Source organism: Hylobates moloch, unplaced genomic scaffold (assembly GCF_009828535.3).
Source record: "Hylobates moloch isolate HMO894 unplaced genomic scaffold, HMol_V3 SCAFFOLD_654, whole genome shotgun sequence".
NCBI lineage: Eukaryota > Metazoa > Chordata > Mammalia > Primates > Hylobatidae > Hylobates > Hylobates moloch.
Genome location: NW_026652929.1, coordinates 1 through 20,013, shown reverse-complemented (window position 1 = coordinate 20,013; position 20,013 = coordinate 1). Strand labels below are relative to the sequence as shown.

At 34.6% G+C, this 20,013-nt stretch overlaps 1 protein-coding gene across 1 annotated transcript; it reads left to right on the top strand.

Annotated features, from left to right (window-relative positions):
- Nucleotides 1–573: 573 nt before the first annotated feature.
- On the top strand, nucleotides 574–19,393 carry LOC116464427 (ankyrin repeat domain-containing protein 30A-like; the record flags this gene model as incomplete). The annotated part of the gene is given in 6 exon segments (XM_032147681.1): nucleotides 574–664; nucleotides 15,912–16,098; nucleotides 17,205–17,385; nucleotides 18,480–19,078; nucleotides 19,080–19,242; nucleotides 19,244–19,393. Coding segments are annotated over 6 exon segments (1,371 nt in total), but the record flags the coding sequence as incomplete, so codon positions are not given.
- Nucleotides 19,394–20,013: the final 620 nt, after the last annotated feature.

Below are 20,013 nucleotides of genomic sequence, written 5' to 3'. Positions count from 1 at the left end.
TCTATCACCATAAATTTTGTCAAAAACATGTTGCTTATTTTAAGCCCTTGTTTGCCAAAATAAAGCAGCTTTTTCAACATTCTGTGCATACAGTATATGAGAGACTCTAAAAGTTCTCTTCATGACAGGCATCATTTTTAACATTAAACAATTCTATGATCATGCATATTTTAAATGTTTAATGCCGCATCTGTTATGGCAAGTAGCAAGAGTATTGCATTTTGTTTGAAATGTCATATTTATTTTTGATGAGGACTACAACATAAGTTAGATATTTTTAAGAGAGATACCTTTTGAAATATGCACGACTGAATTTTTTCGTGTATGTCATTTGTTTTTCCTGCTCAGTAACCAAGTTAATGCTTACATGAACATAAAGATAAGCTTGATGTAGAGAGGGTTATGTGAGGTTTTCTATCAAAATGTTTTGGTTTTCTATATGTGTCGGCTCTTAAGTTGAATCGCTTGCAAATAGGACATTGTGTTTTTAAAAAATTTTTATTAGGAAATTTTGATATTCTTCATTACGAGGATTTTTCCATTGAAATTATTTGTTGATATTACTTTTAACAGAGTCTCCGTGAGACTGTTTCACAGAAGGATGTGTATTTACCCGAGGCTACACATCAAAAAGAAATCGATAAAATAAGTGGAAAATTAGAAGGTAAGACCCATCTTTTATTTAAAAGGTCATTTGACCAAGTATTTCTCTAAACTGATGAGGAAGGATATCCTCTAATAGCTGAAGAAAATTACCTCCTAAATGCAAAGCATGGAAAAAAAGAGAAGTGAAATGGTGATAAGTTATATGTCTCATCAGGTGTTGGCAACAGACTGTATTGAGAGTGCTGAGAAGGAGCTGAATTATTGGTTTGAATTCAAGATATTCCAACACCTGAGGAAAATGAGAAAATAATAAAGAAGAAAGTAGTAAAAGAGGAAATGAAGACTGAGAAAGACAGAGCATACAGAGAGTACATGAAGGAACAAGAAGCAGGTTTATATAAAGGAGGGTGATAAAATGAAATGATTCTTTAGGAAAAGATTGGGTATGGTTAGAAATTTGGGAAGAATATAAAGTGACCTTCTAGTACCAAAATTTACCAGAGAATTACAGCAAAAGTATTCTGACTCTTAATGTCTTTCTCACTGGTGGGAAGCCATTACGGATGGAAGCACCTGACCATGGAGAGCTGTGTTCTGTTTGCCATAGGTGAGAATAAACATATATGCATGGCCACACATGTATATAACTTGTCATATACGTGCCTTGTAGACCAGATATTTTCATAGAAAATCAGCTGAAAACCTTGTTAACAATTCACACTGTGATTCAGCTGACTTGGGATTCTACATTTTTAATAAGTTCTCAGGTGATGCTGATGCTGGTGGGCTCTGGACCTTGCTCTGAGTAGCTGAGGAGAGGCCTTTTGTGGGAAAAATGTGGAAGAACAGCAATTGAATAGAAGGTCAGAACGGAAAAGGGTCAGGAGAAAGCATTATATTACTTTTATTTTTGAGTATGTTTTTAGCCAGAGGAGAGGAAGAAAGTGGCAATGCAATAGAAACTATAGATGGAAGTAAAGCAGTCCTCAGCAAATGTGAAAGAACAGAAATTATAACAAACTGTCTCTCAGATCACAGTGCAGTCAAACTAGAACTCAGGATTAAGAAACTCATTCAAAACCACTTAACTACATGGAAACTGAACAACTTGCTCCTGAATGACTACTGGGTACATAACAAAATTAAGGCAGAAATAAAGATGTTCTTTGAAAACAATGAGAACAAAGGCACAACATACCAGAATCTCTAGGACACATTTAAAGCAGTGTGTAGAAGGAAATTTATAGCACTAAATGCCCACAAGAGAAAGCAGACAAGATCTAAAATTGATACACTAACATCACAATTAAAAGAACTAGAGAAGCAAGAGCAAACACATTCAAAAGCTAGCAGAAGGCAAGAAATAACTAAGATCAGAGCAGAACTGAAGGAGATAGAGACACAAAAAAATCCTTCAAAAAATCAATGTATCCAGGAGCTGGTTTTTTGAAAAGATTAACAAATATGATAGACTGCTAGCAAGACTAATAAAGAAGAAAAGAGAGAAGAATCAAATAGACTCAATAAAAAATGATAAAGGGGATATCACCACTGATCCCACAGAAATACAAACTACCATCAGAGAATACTATAAACACCTCTATGCAAATAAACTAGAAAATCTAGAAGAAATGGATAAATTCCTGGACACCTACACCCTCCCAAGACTAAACCAGGAAGAAGGAGAATCCCTGAATAGACCAATAACAGGCTCTGAAATTGAGGCAATAGTTAATAGCCTACCAACCAAAAAAAGTCTAGGACCGGACAGATTCACAGCCAAATTCTACCAGAGGTACAAGGAGGAGCTGATACCATTCGTTCTGAAATGATTCCAATCAATAGAAAAAGAGGGAATCCTCCCTCATTTTATGAGGCCAGCATCATCCTGATACCAAAGCCTGGCAGAGACACGACAAAAAAACAGAATTTTAGACCAGTATCCCTGATGAACATCGATGCGAAAATCCTCCATAAAATACTGACAAACCGAATCCAGCAGCACATCAAAAAGCTTATCCACCATGATCAAGTGGGCTTCATCCCTGGGATGCAAGGCTGGTTCAAGATACACAAGTCAATAAATGTAATTCATCATATAAACAGAACCGAAAACAAAAACCACATGATTATCTCAATAGATGCAGAAAAGGCCTTTGACAAAATTCAACAGCACTTCATGCTAAAAGCTCTCAATAAACTAGGTATTGATGGGACGTATCTCAAAATAATAAGATCTATTTATGACAAACCCACAGCCAATATCATACTGAATGGGCAAAAACTGGAAGCATTCCCTTTGAAAACTGGCACAAGACAGGTATGCCCTCTCTCACCACTCCTATTCAACGTAGCATTGGAAGTTCTGGCCAGGGCAATCAGGCAGGAGAAAGAAATGAAGGGTATACAGTTGGGAAAAGAGGAAGTCAAATTGTCCCTGTTTGCAGATGACATGATTGTATGTTTAGAAAACCCCATCGTCTCAGCCCCAAATGTTCTTAAGCTGATATAAGCAGCTTCAGCAAAGTCTCAGGATACAAAATCAATGTAAAAAAATCACAAGCATTCTTATACACCAATAACAGACAAACAGAGAACCAAATCATGAGTGAACTCCCATTCACAATTGCTTCCAAGAGAATAAAATACCTAGGAATCAACTTACAAGGGATGTGAAGGACCTCTTCAAGGAGAACTACAAACCAATGCTCAACGAAATAAAAGAGGACACAAACAAATGGAAGAACATTCCATGCTCATGGATAGGAAGAATCAATATCGTGAAAATGGCCATACTGCCCAAGGTAATTTATAGATTCAGTGCCATCCCCATCAAGCTACCAATGACTTTCTTCACAGAATTGGAAAAAACTACTTTAAAGTTCATATGGAACCAAAAAAGAGCCTGCATTGCCAAGACAATCCTAAGCAAGAAGAACACAGCTGGAAGGATCACGCTATCTGACTTCAAACTATACTACAAGGCTACAGTAACCAAAACAGCATGGTATTGGTACCAAAACAGAGATATAGACCAATGGAACAGAACCACACAACTACAATCATCTGATCTTTGATGAACCAGACAAAAACAAGAAATGGGGAAAGGATTCCCTATTTAATAAATGGTGCTGGGAAAACTGGCTAGCTATATGTAGAAAGCGGAAACTGGATCCCTTCCTTAAACCTATACAAAAATTAATTCAAGATGGATTAAAGACTTAAATGTTAGACCTAAAACCATAAAAACCCTAGAAGAAAACCTAGGCAATACCATTCAAAACATAGGCATGGGCAAAGACTTCATGACTAAAACACCAAAAGCAATGGCAACAAAAGCCAAAATTGACAAATGGGATCCAATTAAACTGAAGTGCTTCTGCACAGCAAAAGAAACTACCATCAGAGTGAACAGGCAACCTTTTTGCAATCTACCCATCTGACAAAGGGCTAATATCCAGAATCTACAAAAACTTAAACAAGTTTACAAGAAAAAATCAAACATCCCATCAAAAAGTGGGCAAAGGATATGAACAGACAGTTCTCAAAAGAATATATTTATGCAGACAACAGACACATGAAAAAATCCTCATCATCACCTGTCATCAGAGAAATGCAAATCAAAACCACAATGAGATATCATCTCACGCCAGTTAGAATGGCAATCATTAAAAAGTCAGGAAACAACAGGTGCTGGAGAGGATGTGGAGAAATAGGAACGCTTTTACACTGTTGGTGGGAGTGTAAACTAGTTCAACCATTGTGGAAGACAGTGTGGTGATTCCTGAAGGATCTAGAAGTAGAAATACCATTTGACCCACGGATCCCATTACTGGTTATATACCCAAAGGATTATAATGCATGCTACTATAAAGACACATGCATACATATGTTTATTGCAGCACTCTTCACAATAGCAAAGACTTGGAACTAACCCAAATATCCGTCAATGATAGACTGGATTAAGAAAATGTGGCACATATACACCATGGAATTCTATGCAGCCATAGAAAAGGATGAGTTCATATCCTTTGTAGGGACATGGATGAAGCTGGAAGCCATCATTCTGAGCAAACTATCACAAGGACAGAAAACCAAACATCACATGTTCTCACCCATAGGTGGGAATTGAACAATGAGAACACTTGGACACAGGAAGTGGAACATCACACACGGGGGCCTGTCATGGGGTGGGGGGAGGTGGGAGGGATAGCATTAAGAGAAATACCTAATGTAAATGACGAGTTAATGGGGGCAGTGCACCAACATGGCACATGTATACATATGTAACAAACCTGCATGTTGTGCAGATGTACTCTAGAACTTAATGTGTAATAACAACAAAAAAAATTTCCACCCATACTTACTCACTTGTGGAAGACGTTAGGGATGGAATTACCTGAATATGTGAAGCTATGTTTTATCTATTATTGGTGAATATAAGCATATATGGGCAGCCACACATGTATATATTTTTTCAGTATTATCCAGAAGTTTTCAAACTTTAAGAAATGAGCTATAGAACTTGTTAACAGTGCACATTCTGATTCAGCAGACTTGAGGTTGTGCAATTTTAATAAATTCTCGGATGATGCTCATGCTGGTGGTTCTTGGACTGTGCACTGAGTAGCAAAGGTATAGAGTTTTCATTGAAATAATTTGGAAGAAGAGCAATTGGATAGAATGTCAAGACATAACAGAGTCAAGGGAAAGCATTATTTTGATTTTATATCTGAGTATGTTTTTAGCCAGAAGAGGAGAAGAAAGAGGTTAAAAAACAAAAACAGAATTTATAGATGCATGATATTACTTCTGAACAAGAGAAAGAAAGTGGCAGGAAAATCTATTTTAAAAAGTGTTGAAGGGAAAGAATCAAGACCACAGATCTGGAGATTATTTTTGCTAAAGAATAGCAATTGTGAGGCATGAAGTGGGAGCGGGGAAGAAGCTAAGTAGTTAATTTTGAAGTTTCTGAGAAGGAAACTTGAGTGAACTCACTTCAGATGCATTTGGAATGTTTGCACTCCAGAAGATTAGATTGTGTGTGCTCTGGAGAGTATTGGAAGAAGGAGGGATTACTAGATTTGGTGACTCCCACAGTGACTCATTACTCTTCTCTGTTACCTTCAGGATTCATGGAGATATGTTTTGTTGATATTATTTACTTAAGTGAGATAAATTTGAATATGAATCCATTGGCTTTTTTTTTTTAAATTGCTGCTTCATAAAAATCTGTTAGAAGGCCGGGCCCGGTGGCTCATGCCTGTAATCCCAGCACTTTGGGAGGCCGAGGAGGGCAGATCACTTGGGGTCAGGAGTTCAAGACCAGCCTGGCCAACATGGTGAAACCCAGTCTTTACTAAAAATACAAAAAATAATTAGCTGGGCGTGGTAGCACATGCCTGTAACCCAGCTACTCGGAGGCTGAGGCAGGAGAATTGCTTGAACCCAGGGGGCAGAGGCTGCAGTGAGCCGAGATTGCTCCACTGCACTCCAGCCTGGGTGACAGAGTGAGACTCCCATCTCAAAAAAAATAAAAATAAAAAAATAAAAATTTCTTAGAGACTAACATGATAAATCAAATCAGACTGATTTTAGAAACAAACAAAAAAATGCTAAATTTATTACTCGAATACTAAAACTGATTTTTACACAAATATTTTACTGATTTCAAAATAAAAATGATTATTTATACCTAATTAACATTTAACAATCAAGGTGTTGAATAAATATTTCTATATTGAAAGTTTTTTATACATTATTTTCCTTATGAGTTTTATATGCCCTCTTACATGAGGGGATCAAAAAACATTCAGATAGATAAGTTAGAGGATGCAAAAAATTGTAGGCATAAAATCACACCACATGTGTATGGAAAACAATGAATATTTTTATTTACCATTATTCCCTAATATACATCCATACTCATAAATTCATTATGCTTTCGTTGATGAGACATCAATTTTACATTCAGCTAAACTCTCATTGTAACTATGTACGTTCTTAATTATAAGATAAAGAATATGATGAATGTTTGTAATTTAAAGATATAAGTGATTCTGAAGTGTATCTTGTACTTCAGAAACTCTCACAATTTATAACCAGTATATGTTAGCCGTGTGTGAGATTCATAGATGCCATATGATAAATGGGTTCTAAATGATTAAATGGTTTGTAAAATTTTCCTTGTGTGTTTTTTGCTTTTTTCTTTTTTCACTTAAAAATTTTAAGCTCAATGTTTTTGTTTATATAGGAAAATAGTTACATACTTTTTGTCACCTGGGACTCTGCACACTTTTGATGTAGTTTGAACCTAGACTTTTTGTTTTTAACTTGTCAAAAATTAGGTCACTTATGGCTATTATTTTTATATAAATTTCTAATTATCCAAAATTTTACAAGGACATTCTTAATATATTGGTGCATTAGAAAGAGACTATATCATTATAATAGTTTTTTGAAAATATATTCAATAAAGTGTTTTAAAGTCCATGTCTGTATAATTCATTGACAGAATAGTTTCATCCCTCTTTAAACTTTAAATGACTAGACATAAATTTCATTGATATAAAAGTATGTATATCTTTGAAGAATCTTATTGATGAATAATTTATCCTGGAAAACAAACTATGTCATAAAGTTTGCTGAGTCAATTAAAGAAAGTGATAGTAAACTATTAATTCCTGAAAGAAAATCAGGGTTGATATTTAATTAAACATATCTGGGTAAATGGTAACTATCAGACATAGTGTGTTTTTTGGGGGCAGAGGAAGACAAGAGACTGCTTTTTTGAAGAAAAAAATCATAATGAGCTTTTTATGAGTCTTAGGTCAGGGTTTTGATAAGGAAGCAGAGCCATTCATGACCACTCAGGACATAGAACTGATGCTGCGTTTTCTCTTTCCTCTGGGAGCCTCCTTGCAATTCACTAAGAGCTTTTCCTGAGACCCTTGTCTTGGCTGGTGCCTGTGCTCCTCATTAGGGTATCCAAACATCAAGCCAGTTTTGTCAGTGCAGTCCAGCTTGTGTGTGTAGTTTTGCTCAGCTTCGTCCTTCTTTCTGGAGCTGAGTAGAGAATCCAGGGCACTGGGCATTACACAGACTTGCCGATAACCTGAGGCAACAGAGAGTTCCCACCCGTAAAACAAAGACAAAGCATATTCTTATCCGCTTCTGCCACAGTACATTCTAACCTGCGGTCACCATTTGTTGGCTGGGAGGTTGCACTGCACACCCCATTACAAAATGTGCTGACTCAAGTGTGGATAGGAAAACGACGTAGGCTTCTTCAGACCTCCACTTTCTCATTTCTGCAGCAAATTGAGGGCCTTCTCACCTGCCCAGTATGCTGCCATGAGAACTAGCATTTGGGAAAACCACCATACTAAGTTTACATATAACCAAAAGAATCATACAGAGGCTGACTCCCCTGACAGCACTCAGAAACTAATTGCATTCCTCAGCATATGTTAAAGCCACACCCTCCAAGGTGGTAACATGTCTCAAACAAGTGAAAGTAAACTTAAATAGAAGAAGTGACTCTCTTTTCAGATTAGAAAGATGAACCAGAAGTTCTGAAAGCTGAAAAAACACAGGGTATCAGCACATGACTTTATTCCTCAACCCTTTGGCAACCACTGATCTTTTTACTCTATCCATAATTTTGTTTTCTGGATAACGTCATTTTTAGAAATATACATTGAAGTCTTTTCATGTCTTTTGATAGCTTGATAGTTCATCTCGTTTGAGTCCTTAGTAATATTCCATTGTATGACTATAGCACAGTTTATACACTCATCTTTCTAAGGTTATCATTGTTGCTTCACAAATTGGTTGAATTTTTGCAAGCATGTTCATAAGGCAGTTCTCTTGTTTGTAATAATATCATCTGGTTTTGATTTAGAGTAATGCTAGCATTATACAATGAGTTGAAATGTACTGTGTATTAGGCTATTCGTGCATTGCTGTAGAGAAATACCTGAGATTGGGTAATTTATGAGGAAATAAGTTTCATTGGCTCACAGTTCTACAGGTTGTACAGGAAGCATAACGTGGGGCTCTGCTTCTGGGGAGGCCTGTGGAAGCTTACAATTATGGTGGAACGTGAGGAAGAACTTGCACATCACATGGCCAGAGCAGGAGCAAGAGAGAGAGGTGGGAGGTGCCATGCATGTTTAAATGACCAATTTTCATGAGGATCACTATTATGAGTACAGCACCAAAGGCATGGTGCTAAATTATTTGTGAGAAATCTTCCCTCATGATGCATTCACCTCTCACCAAGCTTTACTTCCAACATTGGAGATGACATTTCAATGGGAGATTTTGGTGGGGACACACATCCGATTTATGTCATACTTTCTTTTATTTTAGGGGTGGAGTTTGTTTAGAATTATATCTCTTTTTTTTCTAAAATATTTGGTAGAACTCACCAATGTAGGATTCTTTTCCTGGACTTTTCATTGTAGGAAGACTTTTAACTATGACTTAATCTTCTTTTTTTTTTTTTTCCATTTTATAGTATACTTATTTCATAAAATTTTATTTCTTTGCCTTCATTTGAGGAAAATCATGAATTCAATTTTTATAATAAAGATTTTCACATATTTTGTTTTTCTATTGACAACAGTGATCTAAAGATACACTGTTCTATATGGTACAGCATGATAGCTATAGTTAATAATACTGTATTGTTTACTTAAAATTTGCCAAGGGACTATGTCTTAAGTGTTCTTATCACACACACACAGTACACATATATGGTGATGGATGTGTTAATTAATTTGATTTTGGTAATTATTACACAAAGTATATGTATATCAAATCAACAAGTTGAACATGTTAAATAGGTATAATTTTTCTTTGTCAATTATACCTCAATAAGACTTAATCTTCTTTTATATATTTAGGGCAATGCAGGTTATCTGCTTTTTCTTGAGATATTATATATTTTTGACTACCGACTAGATTTTATTTTCCTATTGTTGACATCATTTATATTTTGGCAAAAGAGAGTTGGATCTTTTACATAAAAATTTCCTTTGAACTTTTGCCAGAATCAGTATACTGTCATTCCTAGTTAAAAAGATTTTCTTATATTATACTTTAAGTTCTAGGTTACATGTGCAGAACGTGCAGGTTTGTTACATAGGTATACACATTCCATGGTGGTTTGCTGTACCCATCAACCCGTCATCTACATTAGGTATTTCTTCTAATGCTACTCCTCCCCCAGCCCCTCATCCCCAACAGGCCCTTGTGTGTGATGTTCCCTCCCTGTGTCCGTATGTTCTCATTGTTCAACTCCCACTTGTGAGTGAGAACATGCAGTGTTTGGTTTTCTTTTCTTGTGTTAGTTTGCTGAGAATGATGGTTTCCAGCTTCATCCATGTCCCTGCAAAGGACATGAATTCATAACCTTTTTTATGGCTGCATAGTATTTTATGGTGTATATGTGCCACATTTTCCTTATCCGGTCTATCATTGATGGACATTTGGGTTGGTTCCAAGTCTTTGCTATTGAGAATAGTGCCCCAATAAACCTATGTGTGCCTGTGTCTTTATAATAGAATGATTTATAATCCTTTGGGTTTGTAACCAGTAATGGAAACGCTGGGTCAAATGGTATTTCTAGTTCTAGATCCTTCAGGAATCTCCACACTCTCTTCTACAATGGTTGAACTAATTTACACTCCCACCAACAGTGTAAAAGCGTTCCTATTGTCCACATCCTCTCCAGCATCTGTTGTTTCCTGACTTTTTAATGATCGCCATTCTAACTGGCGTGAGATGATATCTCATTGTGGTTTTGATTTGCATTTCTCTAATGACCAGTGATGATGAGCTTTTTTTCATATGTTTGTTGGCTGCATAAACGTGATCTTTGAAGAAGTATCTGTTCATATCCTTTGCTCACTTTTTGATGGGGTTGTTTGTTTTTTTCTTGTAAATTTAAGTTCTTGTAGATTCTGGATATTAGCCCTGTGTCAGATAGATAGATTGCAAAAATTTTCTCCCATTCTGTAGGTTGCCTGTTCATTTGGATGCTAGAGTAATGCTAGCATTATACAATGAGTTGAAATGTACTGTGTATTAGGCTATTCGTGCATTGCATTTTGTTGCCATTGCTTTTAGTGTTTCAGTCATGAAGTCTTTGCCCATGCCTATGTCCTGAATGGTATTGCCTAGGTTTTCTTCTAGGATTTTTATGGTTTCAGGTCTTATGTTTAAGTCTTTAATCCATCTTTTTTTAAATCTAGAATTCTTTTTTATTATTATACTTTTAAGTTTTAGGGTACATGTGCACAAGGTGCAGGTTAGTTACATATGTATACATGTGCCATGTTGGTGTGCTGCACCCATTGGCTCATCATTTAACATTAGGTATATCTCCTAATGCTATCCCTCCCCCCTCCCCCACCCCACAACAGGCCCCAGAGCGTGATGTTCCCCTTCCTGTATGCATGTGTTTTCATTGTTCAATTCCCACCTATGAGTGAAAACATGCGGTGTTTGGTTTTTTGTCCTTGTGATAGTTTGCTGAGAATGATCGTTTCCAGCTTCATCCATGTCCCTAAAAGGGACATGAACTCATCCTTTTTTATGGCTGCATAGTATTCCATGGTGTATATGTGCCACATTTTCTTAATCCACTCTATCGTTGTTGGGCATTTGGGTTGGTTCCAAGTCTTTGCTATTGTGAATAGTGCCGCAATAAACATACGTGTGCATGTGTCTTTATAGCAGCATGCTTTATAATCCTTTGGGTATATACCCAGTAATGGGATGGCTGGGTCAAATGGTATTTCTAGTTCTAGATCCCTGAGGAATCGCCACACTGACTTCCACAATGGTTGAACTAGTTTACACTCCCACCAACAGTGTAAAAGTGTTTCTATTTCTCCACATCCTCTCCAGCATCTGTTGTTTCCTGACTTTTTAATGATCACCATTCTAAATGGTGTGAGGTGGTATCTCATTGTGGTTTTGATTTGCATTTCTCTGATGGCCAGTGATGATGAGCATTTTTTCATGTGTCTGTTGGCTGCATAAATGTCTTCGTTTGAGAAGTGTCTCTTCATATCCTTTGCCCACTTTTTGATGGTTCACCACTACTATTCAACATAGTGTTGGAAGTTCTGGCCAGGGAAATTAGGCAGGAGAAGGAAATAAAGGGTATTCAATTAGGAAAAGAGGAAGTCAAATTGTCCCTGTTTGCAGATGACATGATTATATATCTAGAAAACCCCATCATCTCAGCCCAAAATCTCCTTAAGCTGATAGGCAACTTCAGCAAAGCCCCAGGATACAAAATCCTGAGATTTTTGCTTGTGCAAAAATCACAAGCATTGTTATACACCAATAACAGACAAACAGAGAGCCAAATCATGAGTGAACTCCCATTCACAATTGCTTCAAAGACAGTAAAATACCTAGGAATCCAACTTACAAGGGATGTGAAGGACCTCTTCAAGGAGAACTACAAACCACTGCCCAATGAAATAAAAGATACAAACAAATGGAAGACCATTCCATGCTCATGGGTAGGAAGAATCAATATCGTGAAAATGGCCATACTGCCCAAGGTAACTTATAGATTCAATGCCAACCCCATGAAGCTACCGATGACTTTCTTCACAGAACTGGAAAAAACTAAAGTTCGTATGGAACCAAAAAGGAGCCCGCATTGTCAAGTCAATCCTAAGCCAAAAGAACAAAGCTGGAGGCATCACACTACCTGACTTCAAACTATACTACAAGGCTACAGTAACCAAAACAGCATGGTACTGGTACCAAAACAGAGATATAGACCAATGGAACAGAACAGAGCCCTCAGAAATAATGTCTTTAATCCATGTTGAGTTAATTTTTGTGTAAGGTGTAAGGAAGGGGTCAAGTTTCAGTTTTCTGCATATGGCCAGCTAGCTTTCCCAACACCATTTATTAAATAGTGAATTATTTCCAGATTGCTTTTTTTTTCAGTTTTGTCCAAGATCAGATGGTAATTTTCACATTTCAATGAATTTGTCAATTTTGTCTAAGTTGTTATGTTTATTCACATAAATTTTATATTATTACCTTGTATTTTTAAGTATCTGTAAATCTGAAATAATGTCACGTTAACTCATTTTCAAAGTTGGTAATTTGTAGTTTTTCTTTTCAAGAGCTAGTTTGGCTAGATAGACTTTTGCTTTTATTGATCCTCTCAAAGTGTTTGGTGTTGTTCAGGTTTTCTATAATTTTTGTGTTTTATTCATTCCATCTCTGATGTTTTAGTTCTCTTTGCCTATTATTTAAAAAATCTGTAGTTGGGAGCTTATCAGCAACATAAATTGAATTCTCACAATTTTGGAAGCTGCACAGTTCAAGAACAAGGTATCGTCAGATTTGATGTCCGAATAGGTCCACTTCGTGATTCATCTATGCACTGTTTTTCCCTGTGTCCTCACATGGCAGAAAGGGCAAAGAGGCTCTCTGGGGTTATTTCTATCAGGGCATTAATCCTTTTATGAAGGATTGGCCCTCATGACCTAATTACATCCCAAACTCCTACCTCCTAATAACATCCCCTCTGTGATTTGATTTTAGCATACGAAAATTGCAAGGACAAAAACATTCAAACCAATACAGATATTTATCATTTCCTTTCCTCTGCTTCCACTGAGTTTACTTTTTTCTTCTTCTTTTTTTTTTTTTTTTTTTTGGTTTCTTAAGATAAAAGTCAAAGTTATTTATTTGAGAGTCTTCTAATGTAGACATTCAGTGCTGAAAATTTTTATTTAAGTGCTGTTGTAGATGCATTTTACAATATCTAATGTGTTGTGTTTTCATTTGAAATTAGTTCAAAATACTTTCTAAGTTTCCTTTTTATTATTTTTGAACCAACCCAGGGTTATTTGGATGTATGTTACTTAATTTCCAATAGTTGAGTTGTTCCAGGTACATTTTTATTATTGATTTTTAATTTGATTGCTTTTGGGTCAGGTAACATGTTTTGTGTGACTTAAATCCTTCTTAATCCTTTTATTAAGATATGATCTAGAATATAGTCTTTGAGTACTTCTGAAGAATGATGTTAAGTCTATCACATTCTTGCCGATTTTCTGCCTCTTATTTTACCACTTGAGTAAGGGGTTTAGAAATTTTAGACTATACTTGGGCATTTGTCCATTTCTTTTGCAGTTCTATCTATTTTTGTATCATATATTTTGAAGCTTTTATGTTATGCACATAAATATTTAGGACTCTTACGTTTTCTTGATTAAGTGAACCCTTTGTCACTACAAAATGACTTTGTTTATTGCTGGTAATATTTTTGCTATGAAATGTACTTTGGTATTAATACAACCACCCTTCCTCAGCGTTCTTTTGTGAAGTGTTAGTGTGGTATATCTTGTTTCATCTTTCACCAATTTTTGTCTTTATATTTAAAGTTTATTTCTTATAGGCATTATACAGGTAGATCTTACTTTTATATCCATTCTGACAATCTGCCTTTGAGCAGAGATTTTTAGACCACTTTAATTTATAATGTAATTATTGATATGATGAAAGTTTTCTGTCATCATGCTGTTTGATTTCTTAGTCCCAGATCTTCTTTGCTTTGCTTATGTTCTTTTTCTGCTTCCTTCAGACTAGTTTAGTAACTTTTATGATTTAGTTTTATATGTATATATATAGGCATAACTTTTTTAGTTATTGATCTAGTTTTATATTTCTTTATGATTTAGTCATATCTTTTTGTAGTATAAGTTTATTTGGTTATTAGGTATAACTCTTTGCTTTACTGTCTTAGTGGTTTTTTTAGGATTTATAGTGTATGGATTTACCTCATCACAACCCACCTTCAAGTAATATCATATCATATCATAGATGGTATAAGAAATTACAATTGTGTATTTTCATTTCTTCACTTCCAGCCAGATCCCAGCCTGGATCTGTGGATTGTAGCTTTCATTAAGTTTAGAATATATTTAGCCAATTTTTCCTCAAATGCTTTTTTCTGTCTCTCCTCCTCCCTGTTTGGGGACTTATATATTACCTGCTGGGAGTTTGCTCATAGTTCTCTAGTGTCTCAAATTTGTGAATCTTTTCTTTCCTGGTGGCAAATCAATCTATGCTCATATCTACTCAGTGTAGCTTTCATCTCCGGCATTGTAACTTGTATCTCTACAAGTGCAATTTAGTTTTTATAAGTATCTTCTATTGCTCTACTTATCTTTTTGATTTTTATTGTAGAATAGAGTTGAGTTACTTATAAACAGCTTGATCCTTTTCATTTTTGCTCTTTATGGTATGAGCTAACTCCCCACACCTGAGAGGCAAGGCCTTTCTGACTATTCATTTTCCTGTGAAGTCTGAGTCTTCCAGGTAAATCTATAAAAATAGACACTCTTCTTGCCACTATGTGAGCACCAGGTGTGATTTTCTCTAATTTTATAAGTCCCCCATGACCCGGCTTGGTCTTAGGTAGTTTTCTGACTCACATGCAATCTTTATTATTTTGCTAAATAGTGGGAGGGCTTTCCAGGGGTTTCTTGCTGTTGCTTCTGTATCTTTCTCTCCTCCTCAGTGTTTTGTTCTGTAATGTCTGTCTGCTTTGGTTTTACCAGACTCTAAGCTTCATCACTGTAACCAAGAGAGTCTGGTAGGTTCTAACTCAGTTTTTTTCTTCCTGTGTCATGTCTTGGAATCTCTGTCAAGGCAGGAAGCTGAAACATTCATAAGGTTTGCTTTCCATTTTTTTTTTCTGTTTTTTAGGGATTATCATCTTCTTTGCCTAACGTCCACTGTCTAAAACAATTGTTTAATGTATTTTGTGTGTTTTCTTTTTAGTTATTTTTGCTAAGAAGAAAAATCAATACCCATTGTTCTCTCTTGGCTGGAGGCAGACTACACTAGAGCTTCAGCACATGTCACACACTGGCTAAAATGCTTTTCTTCCCTCTTGGCTCAACTGCTTCCTTTTCAATCTTTATTCCACAGTGTAGCCATACATTCCTCAGGGGAATTTTCTGTGGGCCTAGTATATATCTTATTCTTAGAAATCTGTTTTCTTACATTATCTATCTGAATTTATAATTGTCACTTTTCTGGGGCTTTGCTTTTCAGTATATTTTAAGCTAAACAAGAGCAGAGGTTTTTTTTTTTTTTTTCTGTTTAATCTGCAGAGCTTAGTATAATGCCTTCCACATAGTAGGCAATCAATATATATTTGTTCAGTGTATAAGTGATTGTTAAAATTTGCAGCCCTTTATATCCCAAAAGTACTAATATATTTTATTTCTATCTCCTCCTTGAGACAGATTCAACTAGCCTATCAAAAATCTTGGATGCAGTTCATTCTGGTAAAAGAGCAAGGGAACTTGCTTACAGCAAAATGGAACAAATGGAAAGAAGTGTACTAAAAAAACAACTGTCAGAAGCAAAAGAAATAAAATCACAGTTAGAGAACCAAAAAGTTAAATGGGAACAAGAGCTCTGCAGTGGGAGGTGTGATATCCTAGTTTTATATAAATATTTCAACTATTTATACTAAAACCATATAATATACTTTTTGTAATAGCTGACTTACCTTCTTAGGTTTAACTGGAGAAAAAAATGTCTGTCTTGTAGAGTGTCAAATTCTTTTAAATAATACAAGTTCTTAAATGTGAATACTTCTGCTGATAATTAAATGCATATTTATTTAAATCACAATTTTAATGGCTATTTATTTGTTCGTGACTTCTAAATTGTTCCCAAGAAAATGTATATTCATTACAGTTCAACAAAGAGAGTGCGAAATGGCCATTCTTCTTTCCCCAAGAATCGATTTCTTTTAATTATACACTTTTAATCTTAATGTGCATGGAATATAAACAAAATGTAGAATAATTTATTAGTTTATTCAACATCTCTTGCTCTCCTACATAAAATTAATTCAGAGTTCTATGTTAAAAGTGCATATTATTTTTATTCTTTAATTATTATATTCTATCTTGTTCTAAAAGAGATTTAAAATTTGTTGATAAAATATATAATAATCAACAAGTTACATTTAAAGTATTACTGAAAAAAGAAACAAAAGGTATATGGGATAACAGATGTTAGACTCTTTAACCTAAAGTGAGATTTTAATATTAAAATTATTTTTAGGGATACTTGCCATATTTTATAAGTATGAATATTTATGTCTAATAAATCTATAAACTTGTTCATAAAAAGTAATCAGTTAACTTTAACCAGTCACTTTAATCAGTTAACTCTAAATAATCTGTCCTCATTGAGGAGTAATTTTGACTGTGTGAGATTTTTAAAAAATAATTTTCAACTTATACATTTACTGGATAGCTTCCAATATTCTTTTCCATAACAGTCGTTGCAGTTACTAGTAACAGAAACTTTCCAACTAGAAGATGTTCTTTTCTCACTATTTTTCAAGTATGTATGTCATTTGGAAGAGGTTGGAGTAATAAATAACTGAGAACTAGAAAGAAAAAAATTCAAGAATATAGGAATTTTATTGGAATAATAAACCAATATAGGAAGAAATAGATCTCAAAATGAATTCTATTTTCTAACAAAATGAATTTTAAGATAAGTATGTTTAATGGCAGATTGACTTTAAACCAAGAAGAAGAGAAGAGAAGAAATGCCGATATATTAAATAAAAAAATTAGGGAAGAATTAGGAAGAATCGAAGAGCAGCATAGGAAAGAGTTAGAAGTAAAACAACTTGAAGAGGCTCTCAGAATACAAGATATGGAATTGAAGAGTGTGAGAAGTAATTCGAATCAGGTAAATCAATGTCTGATAAAAATTTTATATTTCTTACTTTATTTCATCAATATTACTTTTAATATCCCTTTGATTTAGTATGTATTATTCAGGTCTAAATCAAACAAAAATGTTGTCTTAAAATTAACTATCACATTTGTAGCTACAGTTATTTATTATCAGTTATGACATCCAAGTAGTATCTTCTTTCAGTACAAAGAGCTTTTGAAAACAATGATAATCCCTACCATATAGTTAGTGATAATTTATTGGTAAGTAGTTTGTTCCTAGCAACATAGTTTAGTGTGTTTTTCCTAGTTAACATTTACTACTGACACAAACATTATCAAGAGGAAGCAAAAGTTATTGCCATAGTAAATAAGCTCATGGTTTTCTGTGTAGGGCTCTCTAGATTTTATCTTCTTTCTTTTGTTTTGAAATAGAAGATTTCTTTTATATTTACTTATTTACCCAAACTGAGATTTGGTGAAGTCCTGGATGTAGACTCAGAAGACTGGGAGAAAATCCTACAACTTGTTTATATTTTTAATCTTTTCCTTTCAGAATTGTGATAACTAAAAGTGCTTGTTACAGTGTCTCAACTTATCAAACATTTATAAATATAATTCTTAAAATTAACTATATTTTTTAGAAAGATAGAATATCTAGAGAATATTCTCAGGAAAAAGGAACTGAAAGAGCTTTGGGAAATTTTATCTGTCTAAATATATGCAGCACTAAGATTCTTGGTATATGTTAGACATCAGAGTGTAAACCCAATTTTCGTATGTAGTCAAATTGATTAATCTTTTATTTTATGCTTTTGAGCTTGTTGTAATTCAGGGAAAGTTTCTTTTTCAATTCCAAGGTTCTTAAAAACTCTCTAGTCATTTCTTTTGTACTTTCATGAATTCATTGTCTTCAAATAAATGTTTGAACTTTGGGGAATTTATGCTCTATAGAATTTGAAGTTTTGATTCAATGGTTCTTCAACTGATACCTACTTATAAAAACCCTTTCATTGTATAAATGTACAAGTTATTCTTTAGTTTCAGAGGAACCATGATATGCCATTTTATTGAGTGCTAGCTAAAAGTTTATTTTGTTTTATTTAGGTTTCTCACCCTCATAAAAATGAAAATGATCTCTTACATGAAAATTCCATGTTGAAAAAGGAAATTGCCATGCTAAAACTGGAAATAGCCACACTGAAACACCAATACCAGGAAAAGGAAAATAAATACTTTGAGGACGTTAAGATTTTAAAAGAAAAGAATGCTGAACTTCAGATGACCCTAGAACTGAAAAAGGAAACATTAACTAAAAGGGTATCTCAATATAGTGGGCAGCTTAAAGTTCTGATAGCTGAGAACACAATGCTCACTTCTAAATTGAAGGAAAAACAAGACGAAGAAATACTAGACACAGAAATTGAATCATGCCATCCTAGACTGGCTTCTGCTGTACAAGACCATGATCAAATTGTGACATCAAGAAAAAGCCAAGAACTTGCTTTCCACATTGCAGGAGATGCTTGTTTGCAAGGAAAAATGAATGTTGATGTGAATAATACAACATATAACAATGAGGTGCTCCATCAACCACTTTCTGAAACTCAGAGGAAATCCAAAAGCCTAAAAATTATCAATTATGCAGGAGATGCTCTAAGAGAAAATGCATTGGTTTCAGAACATGCACAAAGAGACCAACGTGAAACAGTGTCAGATGAAGAAAGCTGAACACATGTATCAAAACGAGCAAGATGATGTGAACAAACACACTGAACAGCAGGAGTCTCTAGAGCAGAAATTATTTCAACTACAAAGCAAAAATATGTGGCTTCGACAGCAATTAGTTCATGCACATAAGAAAGCTGATAAAAAAAAGCAAGATAACAATTAATATTCAGTTTCTTGAGAGGAAAATGCAACATCATCTCCTAAAAGAGAAAAATGAGGAGGTATTTAATTACGTTAACCATTTAAAAGACCATATATATCAATATGAAAAAGAGAAAGCAGAAAGAGAAGTAAGTATCAAAAAATATAAATACTTGTCAAACTTCCTGAAAGAAAATTTAAAGTCATATTTGGCCTTGGCTAAATGCTGAATCTAGTTGAATATATATATAAACAGATGATAAATGCACTTACTATATCAGCTTAGAAACATGCCTCATTTCCACCAAATGAAAGTTAAAGCCGAAAGACGTTTTACTTTGAGTAAAGACATTGTGTCACTGATGAAATTTTAAGAGTTTAAGATTTTTAATAGATTAACATTAATGACATTGGCTTTTACTGTTAAAATAAAGGTTTTAATGTCTCTTTGTGGCCACATTTTATGACCACAATGAAGCAGATGAATGGGAATGCCCGTATCAGCAGTTCGTATTTTGAAATTAAGATTCAATTTAGCAATTTACTTTGGCAGTTAATTCTAAATTTTCCAGAGGAACCGAAGTGTATTTGAAGTATGTTTTGAAGTGTACATTTCTGCGTCTTGTAATAATACTTTTTTTCAGTAGCTTTTTATGTATTTTAGTTGATAGAATTTTATTTTCATTTATGTCAATTTGACTTAAATCTGAACATATTTGAACCTCAAATTATGTATTGTTATAACCTCTCAATTTTTTAAAGGCATCTG